This window comes from Carassius carassius, chromosome 5 (genome assembly GCF_963082965.1).
Source record: "Carassius carassius chromosome 5, fCarCar2.1, whole genome shotgun sequence".
Lineage (NCBI taxonomy): Eukaryota > Metazoa > Chordata > Actinopteri > Cypriniformes > Cyprinidae > Carassius > Carassius carassius.
In genome coordinates this window covers 25,516,442-25,535,751 of record NC_081759.1, presented here as the reverse complement: position 1 = coordinate 25,535,751, position 19,310 = coordinate 25,516,442, and the positions used below count along the sequence as shown (strand labels likewise).

At 38.8% G+C, this 19,310-nt stretch overlaps 1 protein-coding gene across 4 annotated transcripts in view; it reads left to right on the top strand.

Moving 5' to 3' along the window:
- LOC132141062 (drebrin-like protein) overlaps positions 1–17,567 on the top strand; it is a 35,830-nt gene extending 18,263 nt beyond the window's left edge. The window contains exons 2-16 of one of the 4 annotated variants that reach the window (XM_059550238.1): positions 706–761; positions 2,074–2,186; positions 3,365–3,439; positions 8,498–8,635; positions 8,770–8,847; positions 9,136–9,287; positions 9,375–9,429; positions 9,527–9,601; positions 12,375–12,480; positions 12,579–13,043; positions 13,142–13,552; positions 13,642–13,722; positions 16,666–16,757; positions 16,870–16,921; positions 16,993–17,567. In XM_059550238.1, coding sequence (XP_059406221.1) covers positions 706–761; positions 2,074–2,186; positions 3,365–3,439; positions 8,498–8,635; positions 8,770–8,847; positions 9,136–9,287; positions 9,375–9,429; positions 9,527–9,601; positions 12,375–12,480; positions 12,579–13,043; positions 13,142–13,552; positions 13,642–13,722; positions 16,666–16,757; positions 16,870–16,921; positions 16,993–17,129 — 2,086 coding nt within the window. In that variant the 3' untranslated portion in view covers positions 17,130–17,567. Of the gene's footprint in view, positions 1–705; positions 762–2,073; positions 2,187–3,364; positions 3,440–8,497; positions 8,636–8,769; positions 8,848–9,135; positions 9,288–9,374; positions 9,430–9,526; positions 9,602–12,374; positions 12,481–12,578; positions 13,044–13,141; positions 13,553–13,641; positions 13,723–16,662; positions 16,776–16,869; positions 16,922–16,992 lie in introns of all 4 variants that reach the window. The other 3 variants (XM_059550237.1, XM_059550236.1, XM_059550235.1) reach the window with 3 other exon arrangements.
- The last annotated feature ends 1,743 nt before the right edge of the window (positions 17,568–19,310 follow it).

The window sequence follows — 19,310 nt, the reverse complement described above, 5'->3', positions numbered from 1 at the left end:
TTCTCTCAGCCTCAGTTTCAAGTAATAGTCCCAGTGCATGATATGTAACCACAGACAGCTGTGACCTGGGTTCAAATGCGGTTTTGCGTTTTCATACACTATGAATACACTTGTTATTAGACCTAGTAGCCTCAGGAACATTGGGTAAAAAGTCCTGACTCAAAATTACAGCTTTGCTAACAATGTGAAAAATCATAGGCAGTGACAGCGGACATCAACTCTTGAAGTAGATCCCAAGAGACTTTTGCTGAAATATCAGAAAACTAAACAGCAAGAGCAATGATAAAGGAAGAGCGATAGAGATGACTCATGCCAGCTCTTCTGTGGGAACATTTGGTATATGCATTACTCCAGAGGGCCTGGTTGGTATGCACAAAACATGCCCAATATGTGGAGCATTCTGGATTGGTGTGAACTCGTAGGATAAACATATGGACAATGCACACATGGTCCTCACGCCCAAGCCAACTTACTTCATTTTAAGATGACATAAGCGCGGATGTGGTGTTGATTATGTTTGGCTGAGGAATGCAAGGAGGGCCGTGATTTGTTTCATACTGTGAAAGGTCAAGGATCACTATTGATATATTTACTTGCCTCATTTTGAAATGGTATCAATGCTTGATATGGTCTGGTCCAGGTCCAGGTCTTGATATGTTCTCCTCCAGTGTAACATGCTGATGTGTCTCTCTCTGTCTTCTTTAGGGCTTTATTTACATATGAGGGAGTGACCAACAATCTCAAACTCACAGATTCAGGAGGTAAGACTAACAATTCCGCCTCTTTCTTTTGTGTGTCTAAATTTTCACCAATGCTCAATAAAGCACAGCAGCAGGGGGTTGGAATTCCATAAATTTTCTCTAGAAGTCAGCCTGATTTCAACTTAATTAAAATAAAAACTGGTTTAGTTGCAGAATTTCCTAAAGCCGCCATGGAAACAGAAATAGTAATAATAGCAAATTATAAACTCCTATAAAGCATTGCTAATTACAAAGTAAGTCGATTTGAATATATTTTTATTAACATTTATTTAATATTTTATATTATCATATAGCTTTTGTACTTATAATCACTGGATTATTGTTTTAGAATATATATGGATTTATCTAGTATAATATTATCTATATTATCATCAGTCTTTCCACAGCCATGGAAAAGCTGGACATTTTACCATTATTTTACCATTATTTACCATTGATTTAAGTGAAGGAAATTAATTCAATATTAAAGTCATAAAATCCTAAAAGTTATGGAATTTTCCATTGAACATAAATACTCAGCTCTACAAGAATTTCAGAATTTGCTCTTTGTTAATCCAACTGTCGTCATCATTTTTCTTTCTAAAAAGTGTTGTAATTATGAATGACAAAAATCTTGTAAATTCATTGGACAAAAAGTGTGGTGAGCCAGTATTTTGTCTGATATCAGTAGTTCATTCGTGCAAGTTATTAAACATACCTGGACATATTGTTCCTATATACTATTTGTGATTATTTGCTTTTATTTATAGGGCAGGAGTGTAGACAGGGAAGTAGAGATGAGAGAAGGGGAGTGAAATTTAGAACATGACCCAGATATGACTTGTACCCAGGTCCCCATAGGCCAACAGCACCTATATAATGTCCTGAGCTGATGCATCACAGCTCTGAGTTTTTGAAATACCTATGGGGAAGATGAATGGAAAAACCAAGGTCACTTAAAATGTGGGCAGTCACTGTTGTGCTCTATTTGAGGCAGTTTTAAAACTCAGTCTGAGGGCAATCAACGCAACATTCATGAGTGAAATGCTTCAAAATTAGAGAGGATTACCAATTAAGGCTGAGACTGCCAACATTGTTTTCTCTTAATATCAGACGAAGCAGAAAAATCTCACTTGAGTGCAGAAGAAAAGACCGGCTCTGCTTATTACATCCGACCTGTCCTGTACTCTTATAGTCTGGTAAAAGAATGCTCGCGTTTTATGGTGGCTGAGACGTTTACATTCATGTGGCATTCATTATTTCATGGAGACAATTTGGACCTCTTTAATTTTGTCCTTCCCTTCCCTCTTTATTTCTCTCTCTCATCTGCCAGCTGGAGGTTTGACAGAATTGGTTGGGAAATTTCACAGCAGCAGGCCCATGTATGGCATCTGCAGGGTGGGACTGACAGAAACAGGACAACCACAGATAGTCATGGTTTGCTGGGTAAGTTCGCATTCAGAATCTGTATGTTTATATCAGTTTAATTCAGCCATAACAAATGTATGCAAACAACTACACGAAAATGTAGCTTCTTGAATTCTCTCCTGAACTGCAAATAGTCAGTGTCCTAAACTTTAGAGAAGTGCTTCAAACGTTTGTAGTTCTTATAACAAATAGTTCTGGATGAGGTCATTTTGCCTTGTTCTGATTGGATATCAGTAGGTTATACCTAGCTCCCATTGGATGTTGCCATGGGGTGTGAGGCTGAAGTGGTTCCTCATTGGTTGGAGCTGCCACATCATTAACAGTCCGTGTTTAAGCGATGGATGTGAGGCTCCTGTTGATGAGACGTGTCAATGGCTTCACTTCACAAAAGGGCTTTGACCTTCAGACTTGTAGCTGAAGGAGCTCAAATACAGATGCAAAGAAGCATTCTGGGAACATTCCTAATATCCATTGTGGATGTGGTTGCTAAGACGATAAGTGGGAATGTTGTGGTTGGTGTCAGAGGTGCCATCTGTAGCCAGTCAGGCATTGTATAGAGGAGGGGGGAGTGGTCTCTGTGACCTTTCTTGTGAACTAGACTGGCACACACACACACACACACACAGAGTACACACCTCTGATGATGTAGAAGGTCTAGATGCACCAGATTAGTACTTTGTTAAAGGTTTTAAAGCAGATTTTTATTCCGTGTATTTCATTTTGTATTTTTCTGAAAGAAATTTATACTTTTATTCAGTAAGGATGCATCAAATCGATCAAAAGTGATATATATATATATATATATATATATATATAAAAGTAATGTTAATTTGAACTTATTCTATTTATCGAAGAATCCTGGACAAGTATCATGGTTTCCATAAAAATATTAAGTAGCACATCTGTTTTCAACATTGATAATAATATTACTGTTTGTCTTTTACTATATTTTTGGATCGAATAAATGCAGCCTTGGTGAGCCGAAATAGCCTTCTTTCAAAAACGTAAAAAAAAAACCTTACCAATCACAAGCTTTTTAAAGTGTACACTGAGTCTTGATTATATTTAAAGGTGTCATTATAATATGTCTCATAACATTTTATTTTGATTATTTGAAAGCTTAAGTTTCTCAAATATAATGGTTCTGCCCCTTTCTCTTCACGTCTCACATAATCTCTTCTGTCTGAATCAAACAGGTTGGTAATGATGTGGATGAGCAACGCAGAACTGAATGTGCCAGCCATGTCCCTGCCATCAAGACCTTCTTCAAGGTAAAAAAGAAAAGAAAAAAAGGCAGTTGCCAATGACAAGCCATTCATGTCTCATCTGCTTTCACATAACAGAGTTTTTTTTTAAATCACATCACTATAATCAGCATGTGACTTTACTTGTTTGCATGATTCTTCTGACATCTTTTATAGATCAAACTCTGTAAATGTTAGTAATTTTAATATTTTCCATAATACAAGGTATTTTAATAGTGTGCTGGTTTAAACCTTCATTAATCATGTAGTTTATGTATACTGCTGCAGCTACATTTGGAAGAGTTCAGATATGGAGTGAGTAAAATAATGTGTTTCTCTCCCACGCAGATATTTCTGTAATTCTCATATACATATACTTCCTGTGTTTGTTTGGCTCCAGAATATTCTGCATCCTTTCTGTAAGGCGTCTATGCTCTCTCTCTCTTCATGTCTCTGTGAAGGAACTTCCTTAAAGCTGTATAGGAGACATAAAGAGAATGAATCTTCATCATCAACATACATTTATCTTTCTTACATTACAACTGGTACTCTATTTGAACATACAAACTTAACCAATGTACTGTATAGGCACACTCTCCCAAAAATGTGCACATATACATCCAATTATTTTTATTATTTAGGATATTTATTATTTAACTTCACATTTCATCCTGCATTGGCCTCTATTATATACATAAAAATCCAAATGATCAGTCAGCTTGAGTTGGGTGCAGTGATTTTAACCAGGATTTTCTTAACTCAAAATGCTCTACCAAATGGTGAGGAGTCATTAAAAGGTTAAAGGAAAAGTGTTTTGTGTCTATTTGAATGAATGGGTGGAGTATGTAAAAAAGGCTCTCACACACAATTCTGAAACCAGAAAGCCTCCTAATATGTGTACAAATACACTCCTCTGTTATATTCTGAGATTTCCTTCTTGTAAATGGTTTCCTTCCTTTGCTAGTATCTGTGAAGTGATGGCTAGCAGCTTGGTGCCAGCTCTTATTGTAGTAAACTCTTCCTCTTGTGTCATGTGCTATTGTTATCCTGAGCAGCCACTGACAGGCACCACACTGACTGACTGAGAAGAGCAAACATTAAAGAGAGAGAGAGAGCGAGAGAGAGAAATTCCCAAGGAACGGACAATGTTAAAAGTCTTCATTATAGAAAATATAGAGGTTTTCTATATCTTGTAAAATAAATGTGCATCTCTCTTGTCTTGAAGCTGTCTTTGGATTTATTTCTTCCACCAGCCGGGCCATGTTGCATTAACATTGCCATATTTTTCGCATGGTTGTATGAGATCGTCAAACATAGTCAGTGTCTGGGACATTTTAATGCCTTATAAAGACATTGCCCAGTCAGCTCCAGAGGCATGCCAAAAATTTTGTTTCTCTCTCTCTCTTTTGAGATCGACAACCTTTATGACCTTGCATTGTGTCGTTCATCCACAATGTGTTTGTGCGTGATAAATATCAGCACGAGTTGGTTACAAAATGTCTTTAATTATATTTCCATTCAGATTTAAATCTTGCTGGGTTATTTTTGTGTTGATTGATGGTTGTTCAAGCAGATGAACTTTGTTCAGGTTACATAAGGTCAGGAATTATGTTTTATAGCATGGGAGAGGCTGAGCCCCCAAACCAACTAGAGCACACAGTGTATGGGACAGGGCCCCGGTATAGCCATAAAATCAGACAGCCGGAGACAAGCTTTCAGAGGCATTCACAGCGTTCTGTCTCAGCATTCCTCTATATTAATGATTACCCTTTCTAAATTTGGATTGAGGGATCTGCAAAATCTCCAGCTAGACATAGCGTGTGACAAAGCCATAGTCTGTGATGGATGTGAAAAACTCTTGCATGTCCTTTTGTATCTTTTAGCTGGCAGAAATTTTTAACGATTACTAAAAGGGACATTACATTCAAACAGGTACTTTCTCATTGTATGGACAAAACACTGAAACATTCTACGAAATATCGTTTTCATGTTCCTCAAAAGAAAGGAGGTCATACAGCTTTAGAATGACGAGAGGGTGAGTAAATGATGACAGAATGCTAATTTTGGGTGAATTATCCCTTTAGGTAAGCAACAACACCCATTTTGTGTTTTCTTGGTCTCCAAAGACATTCAGTCATGGGGAAGTGAACCAAATCCAGGCTCATTTATTGTAATGTATGTGTGGACTTCTGAGATGTGTCAGTAACAAGATGAGAAACAATGCAGTGTAAATCCCTCCAGTTACTCCTCCCTGCCTTCTCCATTTATCACTCACACTTTTAATTGTCTCTCCGTGACGAGTCTGTGCTAGTAAGGCCTGTCATGTGTGCAGAATTACTAGTCAGCTCTTTAAGAGCTTCTAAAAAAAAAAATGTTTTTGTAAAAATTTGTTAGTGAGCCATCAAGGTAGATGCTTATGCATTAGTCATCAATGATGACCATTAATTACAAAACTTTCACAATGGTTTATGAATAACACAAATCAAGACTAAAATCAAAAATTTGATTAGGAATAAAACAAATCAAGATAAATGATTTTAATAAGGCCTAAAAAAAAAAAAGTTTGGTTCCGGTTGGTTGTCAGTTGAGGTCATTGGTCGGTAGGGATTTTTTTTTTTTTTAATTTATTATTTTTTTTCTCCAGTGGCAGTTTTACACACACGCGCGCGCTGATTTTAAATGTGTGTACCGGTACTTTTACGACAGTGATTCTGTATTCCCGTTTAAAGTCTGTTGTTGCCATAGACACGCAAAACGCACACACACACACAAAAAGCCTTCGCGGGAGTTTGACAGGCGATCTCATAGTAGATTAACATGGAGGATTTGAACTTGAAAAACGGAGTGTACAGACATCTTTTTGTAGTCAAACAACATTCTTTGTTATGTTCATTTATGTGGTTTATTTGATTTTGATGCTATAAATTAACTAGAAGCAAGAGACGATCAGTTAGTTTTAACTGATGATCTAACTTACAGCGATCTGTTCGACACATTCAAGAGCCACAAAACGGTATTTATTGTTTACATTTCTTTAAAAAATGACCACATTTGAAAGGTGAAATAACCAAATGAGACTTTGTTTCATATTAAAAGTAAGCTGGTAATGTTAATGTCCTGTCTGTCAGCATGTTGTCAGTGCCCTCTCTGTTCCGCGATATATTGTATTGTCGCACATAAATTGACAGGGTCGGTCGGAAACCGGAACCAAACAAATTTTTTTTTTAGGCCTAAGGCTAGTGATTCCCAACCAGGTGTGCATGTTAAATGTCAACATTTTTTTTTTTGCTTTGATAAAAAATGAATGTAAATAAATAGATGAGTTTGGGGTTGTTTTTGATGTTTCGGTTTTCTCAATATTTTGATTTTATTGCACCCTCAGATTCCAGATTTTCAAATAGATGTATCTCTACCAAATATTGTCTTATACTAACAAACCATACATCAATGGAAAGCTTATTTATTCAGCTTTGTCAAAAATATGCCTGGTTTTGTGGTCCAGGGTCACATATTGTTACCATTTAAAATAAATGTTTTCAAATGTAATTTATTCCTGTTATAACATTACTCAAGTCTTCAGCGTCAATGGTACAAATCATTCAAATGTGCTGATTTGCTGCACAAGAAACATTTCTTATTATTATCGCTGTTGAAAACAGTTGTGCAGTTAATGGTGATACATTTTTTTCAGGATTCTTTAATAAATAGAAAGTTCAGAAGAACAGCATTTATTTGAAATAGAAATCTTTTGTTATATTATGCATTTACTAACACTTTTGATCAACTTAATGCATCTTTAATGAAACGATATGAATTTCTCACCCCAAAATCTTGAAAGATAATGTGTATTTTTTTTCATCAGTGTGATCTGAGATGAGGCATCAGTATAGTTTGAGAGTGAGCTGCAGGCATGAGGTGTGTATGGGAGAGCATCTGTCCTCACTTCTGTTAATACTGTCAGCGCCGCTGAAGCCCCGGGCTAACTGCATGTCAAGGGGCTCATCTAAAGCAAGTAATAGCAGAGAATTAAGTCATTTAACTCCTCCCAAGCAGAAAAAGGGATCGAAGAGATAAAAGAAGGGAGGAGAAAATTAGCTCAATTTTAACCAAGTGTTCTGTAGATAAAGTATTTCCAGTCACAGAATAAGCAGTGAGTAAACAAATTGGTCCTGACATGTTCAAGTTCCTTCAGAGAAATTTGGAAAGAGGGCTGAATGTAGCAGTATGGTAATCCATTGAAAAGCTGTGGTGTTTTTGGGTTGGAGCCCAATCCTGCACTCACAAGGCCCTCTGGCACGATGTCTCAGTTTCATTGCTCTTCTACTCCCTTCTCTCCCACAAACCAGATCACTATATCTTACACTAGAATCTCTGTGATCTGAGGTGTTTTGTTGAGCAGTGATTAACTCTGGTATCCTGAAATATAAACCCTCAGTGGATCTTCAGCTGATTGACCCCAGAGCTGTAGGTGGAAGCTGATGACAGGAAAATGCCTTATAAGGGAAAATGTAGCATGCAGACATTCTTATACATTCTTACATCCTGTCTCTGATGTACAACAGAAAATAAGTCAGACTCCTAGCCTGTTCTCTTATTTGCCATTACAACTCCTACACCGAAATGTAGTTCTAGCTGTTTTTTAATTTTGTAATTAATAATTAATTATTTTAATAAATAATGTGTGTATTTACAGTTGTTTTTGCTGCTAATTTTTCGAAAAAGTTGCCGTTACAGCAAGGCACTTAATACATATTAACAGCACAAAAATATTGAATTTAGGTAAATACATCACATTACAAAATATGAGACTAGTGTGAATCACTTTCTAACCTTTTTTATAATTATTTTCCAATACAAAAGCTGATGAGCCCTGTATCTTCTACATGTTGTCCATGAAAATAATTGCCTACACAGACACCACAAAAAGTCAAAATATTAAGCATAATATTATGCTTAATCTAAATGCAATAAAACAATAGATGCGTTGAGAAACAAACTTATCTAACATTGCTTTGTTGAAAAATGTGTTCCGCTTCAACGATATTGTCAGTATTTTTCAATCTCTTGATGTTTGTGTCACTACAGGAAGCTCAAGTATTTATTCCAGCTTCACAGCAAGATGAGTTGACGGAGGAGCTGGTTATGGCTGCCTTTGCAAAGATTCGACCACCAATGGAGAGGCCGAGGAGACCCTCAAGGATGATGGATAAGGAGGAGACTGTGGTAAGTTAGCACAAAAAAAACAAAAACAGAAGAAGCCTGTTTCTCACTATAATTTATTGATATGCGTTGGGGAAGTGGTCTTATGTTTTGGGTCATTTTTGGTCTTATGTTGCATTTCTGTGATACACCAACAGGGTACAAACTACCAGAAGACAAATGCTGCTATGGAGATGAGACGGATTAACAGAGACTCCTTCTGGGCACGAGCAGAGGTACAGCTGAACCGTGTTTACAGCTGGATTTTCACTTAACAGCCTGTGTGTTCCACAAAATGCTCCATAAAAAAAAATTCAAAATAATATGCCAGCCACAAAAAGAGGTCACGTACAATCAACCAGCCATTATGCAAAAATATTAGATTAAATATTCAGTATTTGCAATTGACCAGAATCAAAGTACTTTATAATCAGTTAATTATTCTAAACCTCTTGTTCAGACTCCAATTATTAAAAGTGCTATTCAGATGTATCATATGTTTTGTGTGATATGATATGTTTTAGCGTGAGGAGGAGGAGAGAAAAGAGGAAGAACGCCGGAGGGCTATAGAAGAGCGGCGACGCTTGGAGAGAGAACGAGTTTTACAGGAAAAAAAAGAGGCTGAAGAGAGAGACAGAAAGATGAACGAAAAGCTACAGATGATTGAAGAACAAAGGTTTGTAGCATCCACCTGATAAAACCCACTTCTGTCTGAAGGTGAATTCATTATTTCATCTTTAACTTCCCATTGGTTTTTTCACAGGAGGACTCAGGCTCAGCTCGAGGAAGAGGCTAGAAAAGAGGAGAAAGGGATATACGTGAGTTTTTTAATGAGTGTGTTCCATTTCTTTTAACATGTTGATGAACCTGAATATGGGTGAATGATCGATGTTGGGTTCTTTGTGCAATTGACAGGAGCAGCAGCAGAGAGAGCATGAGGAGAACATGAGGGCCCGGCTTAATCGCAGCGAATCTATTGAGAAAGCAGCAGTGAGTTTTCCCCCTATTTTGTGAATAATCCAGATTCAGCCAGTACAGCCCAAAGTCCCTCTTAAAGGGATAGTTCACCCCCAAAAAAAAATTATATCATTAATTACTCACCTTCATGTCATTCCAAACCTGTAAGACCTTCATTCATCTTTGGAACACAAATTAAGGTATTTTTGATTAAATCCGAGAGATTTCTGACCCTGCATAGACAGCAATGCATCTGACGCCCAGAAAGGTATTAAAGGGTTAGTTCATTGAAAAATCATGTCATTAATGACTCACCCTCATGTCGTTCCAAACCCGTAAGACCTCCGTTTATCTTCGGAACACAGTTTAAGATATTTTAGATTTAGTCCGAGAGCTCTCAGTCCCTCCATTTGAACTGTGTGTACGGTTTACTGTCCATGTCCAGAAAGGTAAGAAAAACATCATCAGAGTAGTCCATGTGACATCAGAGGGTCAGTTAGAATTTTAGCATCGAAAATACATTTTGGTCCAAAAATAGCAAAAACTACGACTTTATTCATCATAGTCTTCTCTTCCGGATTTGTTGTGAGAGAGAGTTCAAAACACATCCTAAGGATCTCTCCTTAGGACTAGTGCCCAGTAATGCTAAAGTGAAGACGTTTTACTTTCCTGTAGTTTTTCAATGGCTCTTGATTGTGTATAAAACAATCATAAAATTGCCATTAGGAAAGAAATTATAGATAACAAATGATTGATTATAGTCCAGCAGTGTATTTAATTTTCTTATAGCAAATTAAAAGTAATAGATAAGAAAATAATTTCTTGTAAAAAAAAAAAAAAGATAATACATACATACAATTATTGTATTTGACATTTCTGTCACTTCTGAAATGATGGCTACGCTAGAGCTGTAATCAGGCCTTAAAAGTTAGGCCCGACAGGACCCGAGCCCGACAAGTACATTTTGATTGACAGCTTTTTAAAACCCCGAACCCGTTTACAGCCCGACATTATTCAAATGTGCACAGGCACACAGCTCTTTTGCCTTTGTCAAAAATGAGTCATTTATTCATGTTTTAACATAATATATTAATAACTAACGTAGACTACACCACTTGGAAGTTGGAATAAAGAAATAAAATAAGTCCTCTGTGACATGTTAACATCTCAGCACTCTAAATAGACAGGCTCATTTAGCCTATAAATAGACCAACTCACCAATAAAAACGAGTCTTTTTGAACAAATTAAATTAAGATAAAGTTTTAATTGAGATGGGTAATTGGCAATAACGAAATTAAGATAAAGGCTCCGGATTTGCTTCGCCACTAGCAGCTGACATTTAATAAAAGAATAATGCTAACATTAGCGTATATACTCTGTCCACATTATGCGTTTAAGACTCAATGAATATTTATTTTTCATTTTAAAAAACTTCATTACTCACAGCGATTAGGCTAAGCCTACATGTTTTTGGAAAATTATTGAATCCACTGTAGATGGTTTCAGCGCGTTCCTGCGCTCACTGATGGTGCGTCATTATTCTCATTATAAACATGGTCAAAACTTTTCCACACCTCACTCAGACTTTGCTTTAGTTGTTGGTGCAACCAAAACGTAATTGCCAGAGGCAAGCCTCCGTTACACCTACTCAGCATCTATTTTCGCATCTTTCTCGCGCTAATCGAAACACATCACATAACCGCTCGTTTACCTCGCAAACCGGAGCGCAAGCCTGAGCCCGACCCGAGCCCGCGTAAGATTATATAAATTAAGCCCGAACCCGTCGGGTCCCGTCGGGTTCGGGCAAAGATCTTAAGCTCTAGGCTACGCCCCTAGTGTGACAAAATGTTAACCTAGAGCTCTTTTTTTTAATCTTGGCTTACATAATGTTTATGTATGCCATGTCATGCCGTAGCATCATTAAACTATCATCTAACAATGCACAAGTGTTTTTTCTTTCTTTCTCTAAGCTATGGTTCTATAACCATAAAAGCTGCTGTGTAATTTGCCTCCTGACCAAGCATTTAAAGAATTTAGGGGAAGCATTTAAATAATCCTATGAATGCACGTTATAATAATTTCAAAACAAATTTAATTGTGAATCGAATCGAATTGAATCATTCTAAATTTGCAAAAATTGTTCTTGAATCAAATCGAAAACCTATGAATCGTGAATAGAATCAAATCGCTGTCTACCCAAAGATTCACAGCCCTAACAAATAGCATTCTCGTCGCTTCACAACATTACGGTTGAACCACTGATGTCACATGGACTATTTTAACAAAGTCCTTACTACCTTTTTTGGGCCTTGAATGTGTCAGTTCCGTTGCTGTCTGTGAAGTGTCAGAAAGCTTGGTTTCATCAAAAATATCTTAAATTGTGTTCCAAAGATGAATGTAGGTCTTATGGGTTTGGAACGATGTGAGGGTGAGTATTTAATTATTTAAATGAATTTAAATTCTTACATGAAGAATAAATATAGTTTTATGCCGAATATGTGCTTTGTGCTTTGAATTACTGACTCTTAAAAGCATGAAACCAATTCAACTTGTAACATGTTTTTCTTCTTGATAGTAATAGTTGAAAAATACCTGTGCAGTGCATGGTAATATCAAGATATTTCAGTGTTTGATTATAAGGAGATTTCTTTTTACTTTTTATGTCCTAAAGAATTTTGGTTTTCACAACTGTATGTCCATTCTGAAATATGTGTCCTTCAGCAAAACCTGTCCCCTGCATATCTATTAGTTTATCAACGTGGACACATTTTTTGCTGTGTTAAATAATGCTCTTTTGGCATGTAGGAGGCAGCAGTTCTTGTTTCCCAGCGCACCATCAATCCTCGGGAGTTTTTCAGACAGTTATCAGCATCCTCACAAAATTCTTCAAGCCCTGGATCACCACGCTCAGGTAAACATGCTCTTCAGAACCCCTTTAAAACTTCATCTTCTAACAGTGTTCATTTTAATCATATGAGGTTTGACTTATGTTTATGTTTTGCTTCTCAGGCAAATCTCCATTCCGTCGCTACCAGCGTAGTTTGACAGATACAGCCTTTATCTTTGAAAGGGCCAGTTCCACTTCTGGTCCCACATCCCCTCTGAGTCCATCTGCAAGGTCTCCATTCTCACGCACCTCATCCATGTCCTCCAAATATCCAACATCCCCACTTAGTCCACCCTACCGGACAAGCCCCTCAGCACAGCACCCTCAGACATGTCCTGCCACATCACCCCCCCCATGCTCTGTCCCACCTGAGTCACCTGTCTCCAGACCCCCTCCCTCCCAGTCATCACCACCTGACCTGCTGCCTCCTCAAGCCCCAGTTCACGATTCAGCTTCCCCTGCATCTCCAAAGCTGCTGGACAGTCATGATAAATCTGAGTCTAGCAACTATGACAGCAGTGAAGAGCTCGCTGTCGCAACAGAACATCCTCCAGCTTCACTCTCTGATAACACATGGCACACTATGGGTAAGTTAACTTGGGTTTGTGTAACAACAGTAAAAGTTCTTAGTAGACTTATAGATTGACTTTTTATTTTCTTAATTTTTTTTAAATCTTCTCTCCAGAGGTTGTAAACAGCTCTCGAATCCTTTGTGAACCAAAGTCAGAAGTGGACTTCCCTGCCAAGTCTGTGCTTATCGAAGAAGAAGAAGAAGAAAAAGAAGAAGAGGTAGAGGAACCAGAGGAACCTTCAGCCATGTCAGATCCACCTTCAGATACAAAGATCACAACAAACTATGAAGTAGCAGTAGAAGAACAATTGGAGACTGAGGATGTGAAGACTGTCATTAGCCCCCTGATGGAGGTTGAGGAGCAAGAGGAACCAGGGTCAGAGTCTGAGGATGAACCAGAAGAGCAGCCTGTTGCAGATTCTGAGGAATTCCAGCCAACTGTGGATCATGTAGCACCTGATGAGCCCAGAAATATGGTAGCAATCTCAGATGATGAAGTTGATGAAGACCTACCAGAGAACCAAGGTGATGGAAACACAGATGTAATGTGAAGAAATGCAGATTGTTTCTATGGTTAGGATGTCACTGACATGTTTCTCATGCTGTGTGTCTAGAGTCGTGTGTGAACACATCAGAGTATGATGTGATGACTGAAGAAGATGAATCTGAATGTGGCAGACCAATGAATGGTACAGGTAATAAGCTAATTAGACTTTCAAGTCATTCCAAAACATAACAGACTCAGAAACATGTGGCTCATTTCTAGAAAAAAAATCTTTTAATTGGTTAATCACAAATGTACTCATCTCTCGTTTTAATTTTTTATTGGCCTGTGAGGCATTACTTTAGAATTGATCCGGTCTTTTTTAACAAACCAAAAGATCTCTGTATGTACTGGACAAAACACTTCTTCCACTGCCCCTCTGTCATGTGGTGTTCCTCAGGGTTTCATTCTGGCCATGCCTAGGTCCAGACTAAAACACTGTGGTTGAGCTTTTGCTGTTGCCAGGCCAACTCTTTGGATCAATTTCCCTGTACCTATCCGAACAGAACCTTCTCTATCTATTTTAAAAATCTATGCTCTAATCTTATTTATTTGAAAAATGTATGATGGGTTAAAGTTTTTATTTTGCATTGTTTTTGTATATTGTCTATATTTTGATTACTTTATTAACCTATCCCGCGGCATCAGAAAGGCTAAGAGACAGCACTCCAGGAGGATAGCACATCAATTCAGTGACAGCAGAGACACTCTGCTACAAGTGTGATTGCATCATATAATAATTGCTGTTAATAATGTTCATCGTCTGGCTGACTACCTCTGGTATAAATTTTTCTGAAAAATCCTGTCATATGTGCACAAACTGACAGTCACCACTTATAAGCTACTACTAAATATTGTAGAAACGTAATTTTCTGTAAAGTTGCTTTGTAATGATTTGTATCGTAAAAAGCGCTATACAAATAAACTTGAATTGAATTGAAAATTGAACTCTGAGCTTGTGGCAGGGGATACAGACCATTACGGACTTCAAGCCCCCAACATGGACCTGTGACAGCAACATCTCTCTACTGAACGAGCTGAACACCTTCTTCGCTCGCTTTGAGACACAAAACAGAACGACTGCACAAAAGACTCCACCTCCTCCCGGCCAACCAGGTGATGACGCTGTCCCCAGACAGCGTGAGGAGATCCTTCAGCAGGATCAATGCACACAAAGCTCCGGGTCCTGACAACATCCCTGGGCATGTACTGAGAAACTGTGCAACAGAACTCACTGATGTCTTCACAGACATTTTCAACATCTCGCTTAGTCAGGCTGTTGTTTCCTCATGCTTCAAAGCTACCACCATCATTCCAGTCCCGAAGAAGCCGTCTCCATCCTGCTGCAATGACTACCGTCCAGTTGCACTTACTCCTATTGAATGGCTTGTCATGCACCACATCAAGTCTGCCCCCCCTCCCTGGGCCATTCCCAGGACCCCTTCCAATTTTGCATATTGGTCCAACCACTCGACCAGTGATGCCATTGCCACTACCCTCCACTCAGCACTCACTCATCTAGAGAAAAAAGACTCATACGTCAGAATGCTGTTCATAGATTTCAGTTCAGCATTCAACACAATCATCCCTCAACAGCATATTAACAAACTGGTCCAGCTGGGGCTTAACACTTTGCTGTGCAACTGGCTGTTAGACTTTCTGACTGGAAGACCTCAGGCCTCAGAACGGGTCAGCAGCAACACATCCAGCACCATCACACTGGACACTGGGGCCCCCCAAGGATGTGTGCTGAGCCCCCTCCTCTTCACTCTGCTGATCCACGACTGCCCCCGTCACACAACTCCAACCTCTTTATTAAGTTTGCAGATGACACGACTGTGGTGGGTCTCATTAGCAACAGAGATGAGACAAACTACAGAAGCGAGGTAAGCCGCCTGGCCGGATGGTGCAGTGACAAAAATCTCTCTCTGAATGTGGAGAAGACGAAGGAGATTGTTGTTGACTTCAAGAGAGTGCACACTCAGATGCTCCTCTGACTATCAACGGTGCGACTGTGGAGAGAGTGAGCAGCACCAAGTTCCTGGTTGCACATCACAGACGACCTCTCCTGGACCGACAACACCGCAGTACTGTCCAAGAAAGCACAGCAGCGTCTCTACTTCCTCCACAAACTGAGAAAAGCCAGAGCCCCGCCCCCATCATGTGCACCTTCTACAGAGGCACCATCGAGAGCATCCCGACTGGATGCATCAGTGTATGGTATGGCGCCTGCAATGCATCCTGCAGGAAGACTCTTCAATGCATAGTGAGAGCAGCTGAGAAGATCGTTGGTATCTCTCCCCTACCTCCAGGACATTTACAGAACCTGTCTCACACGTAAAGCCCTCTGTATCGCAGGTGATCCCACCCACCCGTCACACAGCTTCTTCAGTCAGCTGCCATCAGGGAGGAGACTGCGGAGTCTCCAGGCCAGAACCAGCAGACTGAAGGACAGCTTCATTCATCAGACTGTCAGGAAGCTGAACTCCCTCCCGACCTTGCCCCCCTCCCCTCTTTTCCCCCATGCACAACTGAACTCTGAACCTCAGACCCCCACCCCCCCTCTCCCAATTGTTGTACTTTATATTTTATTATCTGTATTTAATGTTCTACTGTTAGTGTTATCTGTATGCACCAAGGGTCTTAAGAGTAACGCAATTTCAATTCTCTGTATGTATGTACTGTACATGTGGAAGAATTGACAATAAAGCAGACTTGATTTAACTTGTTTCAATTTTTATGCATAGCACTTGGTCAACCTTTTGGTTATTTTAAAATGTGCTTTATAAATAATGAAACAAACAAATGAAAGCAATATTTGTTCTAAAATCAGCTAAAACAATGTTTGTTATCCTCTGACTGGATGGAATCACAGTCTAAAGATAAAATCAGAATTTGTGTAGGATTTTCTGTAAGATCTGTCAACTCAAAATCTGCAGCCTAGATCTGACTCTCAGGAATTGGTGTCAGCTTATCTAGACTGCAGATCTGGGCAAAAGTTGTGCAGTGTATTCCAGCCTTACGTTATCTAGTTTTGTTGTCTCGTGTGATGAATACATATAAATGATGAACACCTTGCTTTGTTTTTAAGCAGAGGACGATGATATATCTGAGCACAGCACTCCTGAGCGCTACTGTTTCACAGTTAATCGTGAGGAGAAAGATGATGAAATCCAAATGGAGAAAGTGAACGAGAATGGCGAAGTACATAGTACACTAGACTTCATGACTCATCATTAATATTATTGTGATAAAAGAAGACAAAAGTACTAAAACATGTTGTTCCTTCTTATTCTAGTCATCACCAGAAAGACTGCTGTGTGTGAGAGCATTATATGACTACCAAGCAGGTCAGTGTTGCTTGCTTCAACAACAGTAATTGTTAATAAGATATCATTTGAAACATTTCTGTACTCCACAGAGGATGACACTGAGCTCTCTTTTGAACCTGGTGACATCATCAGTGATGTGGAAACAATCGACAAAGCGTGGTGGAGGGGTTCCAGCAAAGATGGGCACCAGGGTCTCTTTCCTGCCAACTATGTAGAGACCATATAAAGACTTTTCCTTTTCCCCTTTTTGTTTGACCAATTCTCAGGGACTATGAACCACCAAACCTGGTCTATGAGGATGTACCATGTACTCTGAGACTAAGAGTCACAGGAAAAGGGTTGTAAGTGAAGCGTTCACAGGCACAACTTAGCCAACGATTCCTTTTGTTCCAAAACAAGCAGCCAAAATCGACAATTGAGACTTTAGTGATCGTTAACCGCAAGAATGAGGACGATCTCAGTAACTGAAATACTTAAGTACAATTTCTGTTACGACTGTAACGACTGACAAATTATGATCATTTTATCATTTATCATTACATCATTTATTATTTACATACCGTTGTTACTGTTATCATTACCAAATGATCCCAAAGGTGGTGGAGGTGTCTAATGGAGAACAGATTTCTGTAAGTTGAAGCCTTTTTACACATAAATCCAACTTACATAGTATAGAAACTTTTTCCAGAACTTGTACTGTGTTATAGTACCGATAAAATAGAAATAGTTGTAACATGCCATTTTTTTTTGTAAAGCAGAGACATGTTTACAGCATTCTGAATGGCATCTGTCATAACTGCATACAGTAGGTGTGCAGATGCTACAAAAATTGTCATTGCCAAGACCAAATGATTTGATCATAGCAGACCCCTAAGAGATTGGGATTCATCAACAGGAAATAGCCTAGCGGAGGGAATAAAACATACAGTGCCTTGTGAAGGTATTCATACCCTTCATTTTTTCAAGTTTTGTTATGTTGATACCTTATGATAAACTGCTTTAAATAACTTTTTTCGACATCAGTCTACACTCCATTCACCATAATTCTAAAGAAAAAACTTGGTTTTATCTTTGCGAATTAAATAAATATAAAAACCTTGAACAAACAACAAACCCTGAGGTCAAAATAACTGCCTGTAGAGCTCTGAAACAGGTTTGTGTCAAGCAACACATCTGGTGAAGAGTTCAGAAAACATTCTTCTGCATTGAAGGGTCACAGAAACATGTAGTCTAGATTATTCTTAATGGAAGAAGTTTGAAACAACCAGGACTCTTCCTATAGCTGGCCTTCTGGCCAAACTGAGCAACTGGTGGAGAAGGGCTTTGGTTAGAGTGGTGACCAAGAGCCTGATGGTCAACCTAGTCAAGCTTTATGATCATATGTAGAGATAGGAGAAATCTATAGATGGACAAACATCACTCCACTGATCTGGGCTTTATGGCGGTGTGGCCAGACTCAATCTTCTCTTCAGTGAAGACACATGAAAACACACTTAGAATTTGCAAAAAATTCACCTACAGGACCCCCAGACTGTGAGAAACAAGATTCTCTGGTCTGATGAACATTAGTTTTAAGCATCATGTTTGAAGGAAACCAGCTCTGCTCATCACTTGCAGAGTAGCATCCCAAAACTAAAATGTGCTGGTAGCAGCTTCGTGCTGTGGGGCTGTTTTTCAGCAGCAGGGACAGAGAGACTCGCCAGAGAAGAAGAAACACTCAATGCACCAAAATATAGAGATAGCCTTGATGAAAACCCAGTCCAGCATTCAGAACCTCAGACTGGGCAGAAGGTTTACCTTCCGGCAGGACAATGACCCTAAGCACACAGCAAGAGTGGCTTATAGACAACACTGTGAATGTCCTTGAGTGGCCCAGCTACAGCCTGGGACTAAACCCAGTCAAACATTTCTGGAGAAACCTGAAAATGTGCATCTGCCGCCAACTAACCTGACAGAGCTTGAGAGGTGAAGAGATGAGAAGGATGGCAGATAATTGCCAAATGCTGATGAGCAAAGCTCGTTGCATCAAACAACAAAGACTTGAGACTGTAAAGGTGCTTCAGCTAAATATTTAGTTAAAGGTATGAATACTGTACTTATTTCAGTGTTTTATTTTATTTTTATTTATTTACTAAGTTGAGACAATTCGGTATTTGCTTTGTCAATATGGGGTATGGATTGATGTCGAAAAAAAGTAATTTAAAGCAGTTTAACATAAGGCAGCAACCATAAAACATGAAAAAAGATGCACTGTATCTTATGGGTCCTGCTTTTCCAACTTTTGAGAAAGGTGCTTCTCTTATACTTGTTTTGGTATTTTGAAGCCCTTGCTATTATGGGAAGCTAATGCTAATGAAATGGTTACAAATTTTGTAGGCATCACGTTTTTAAATGCTCTGAACCTTTC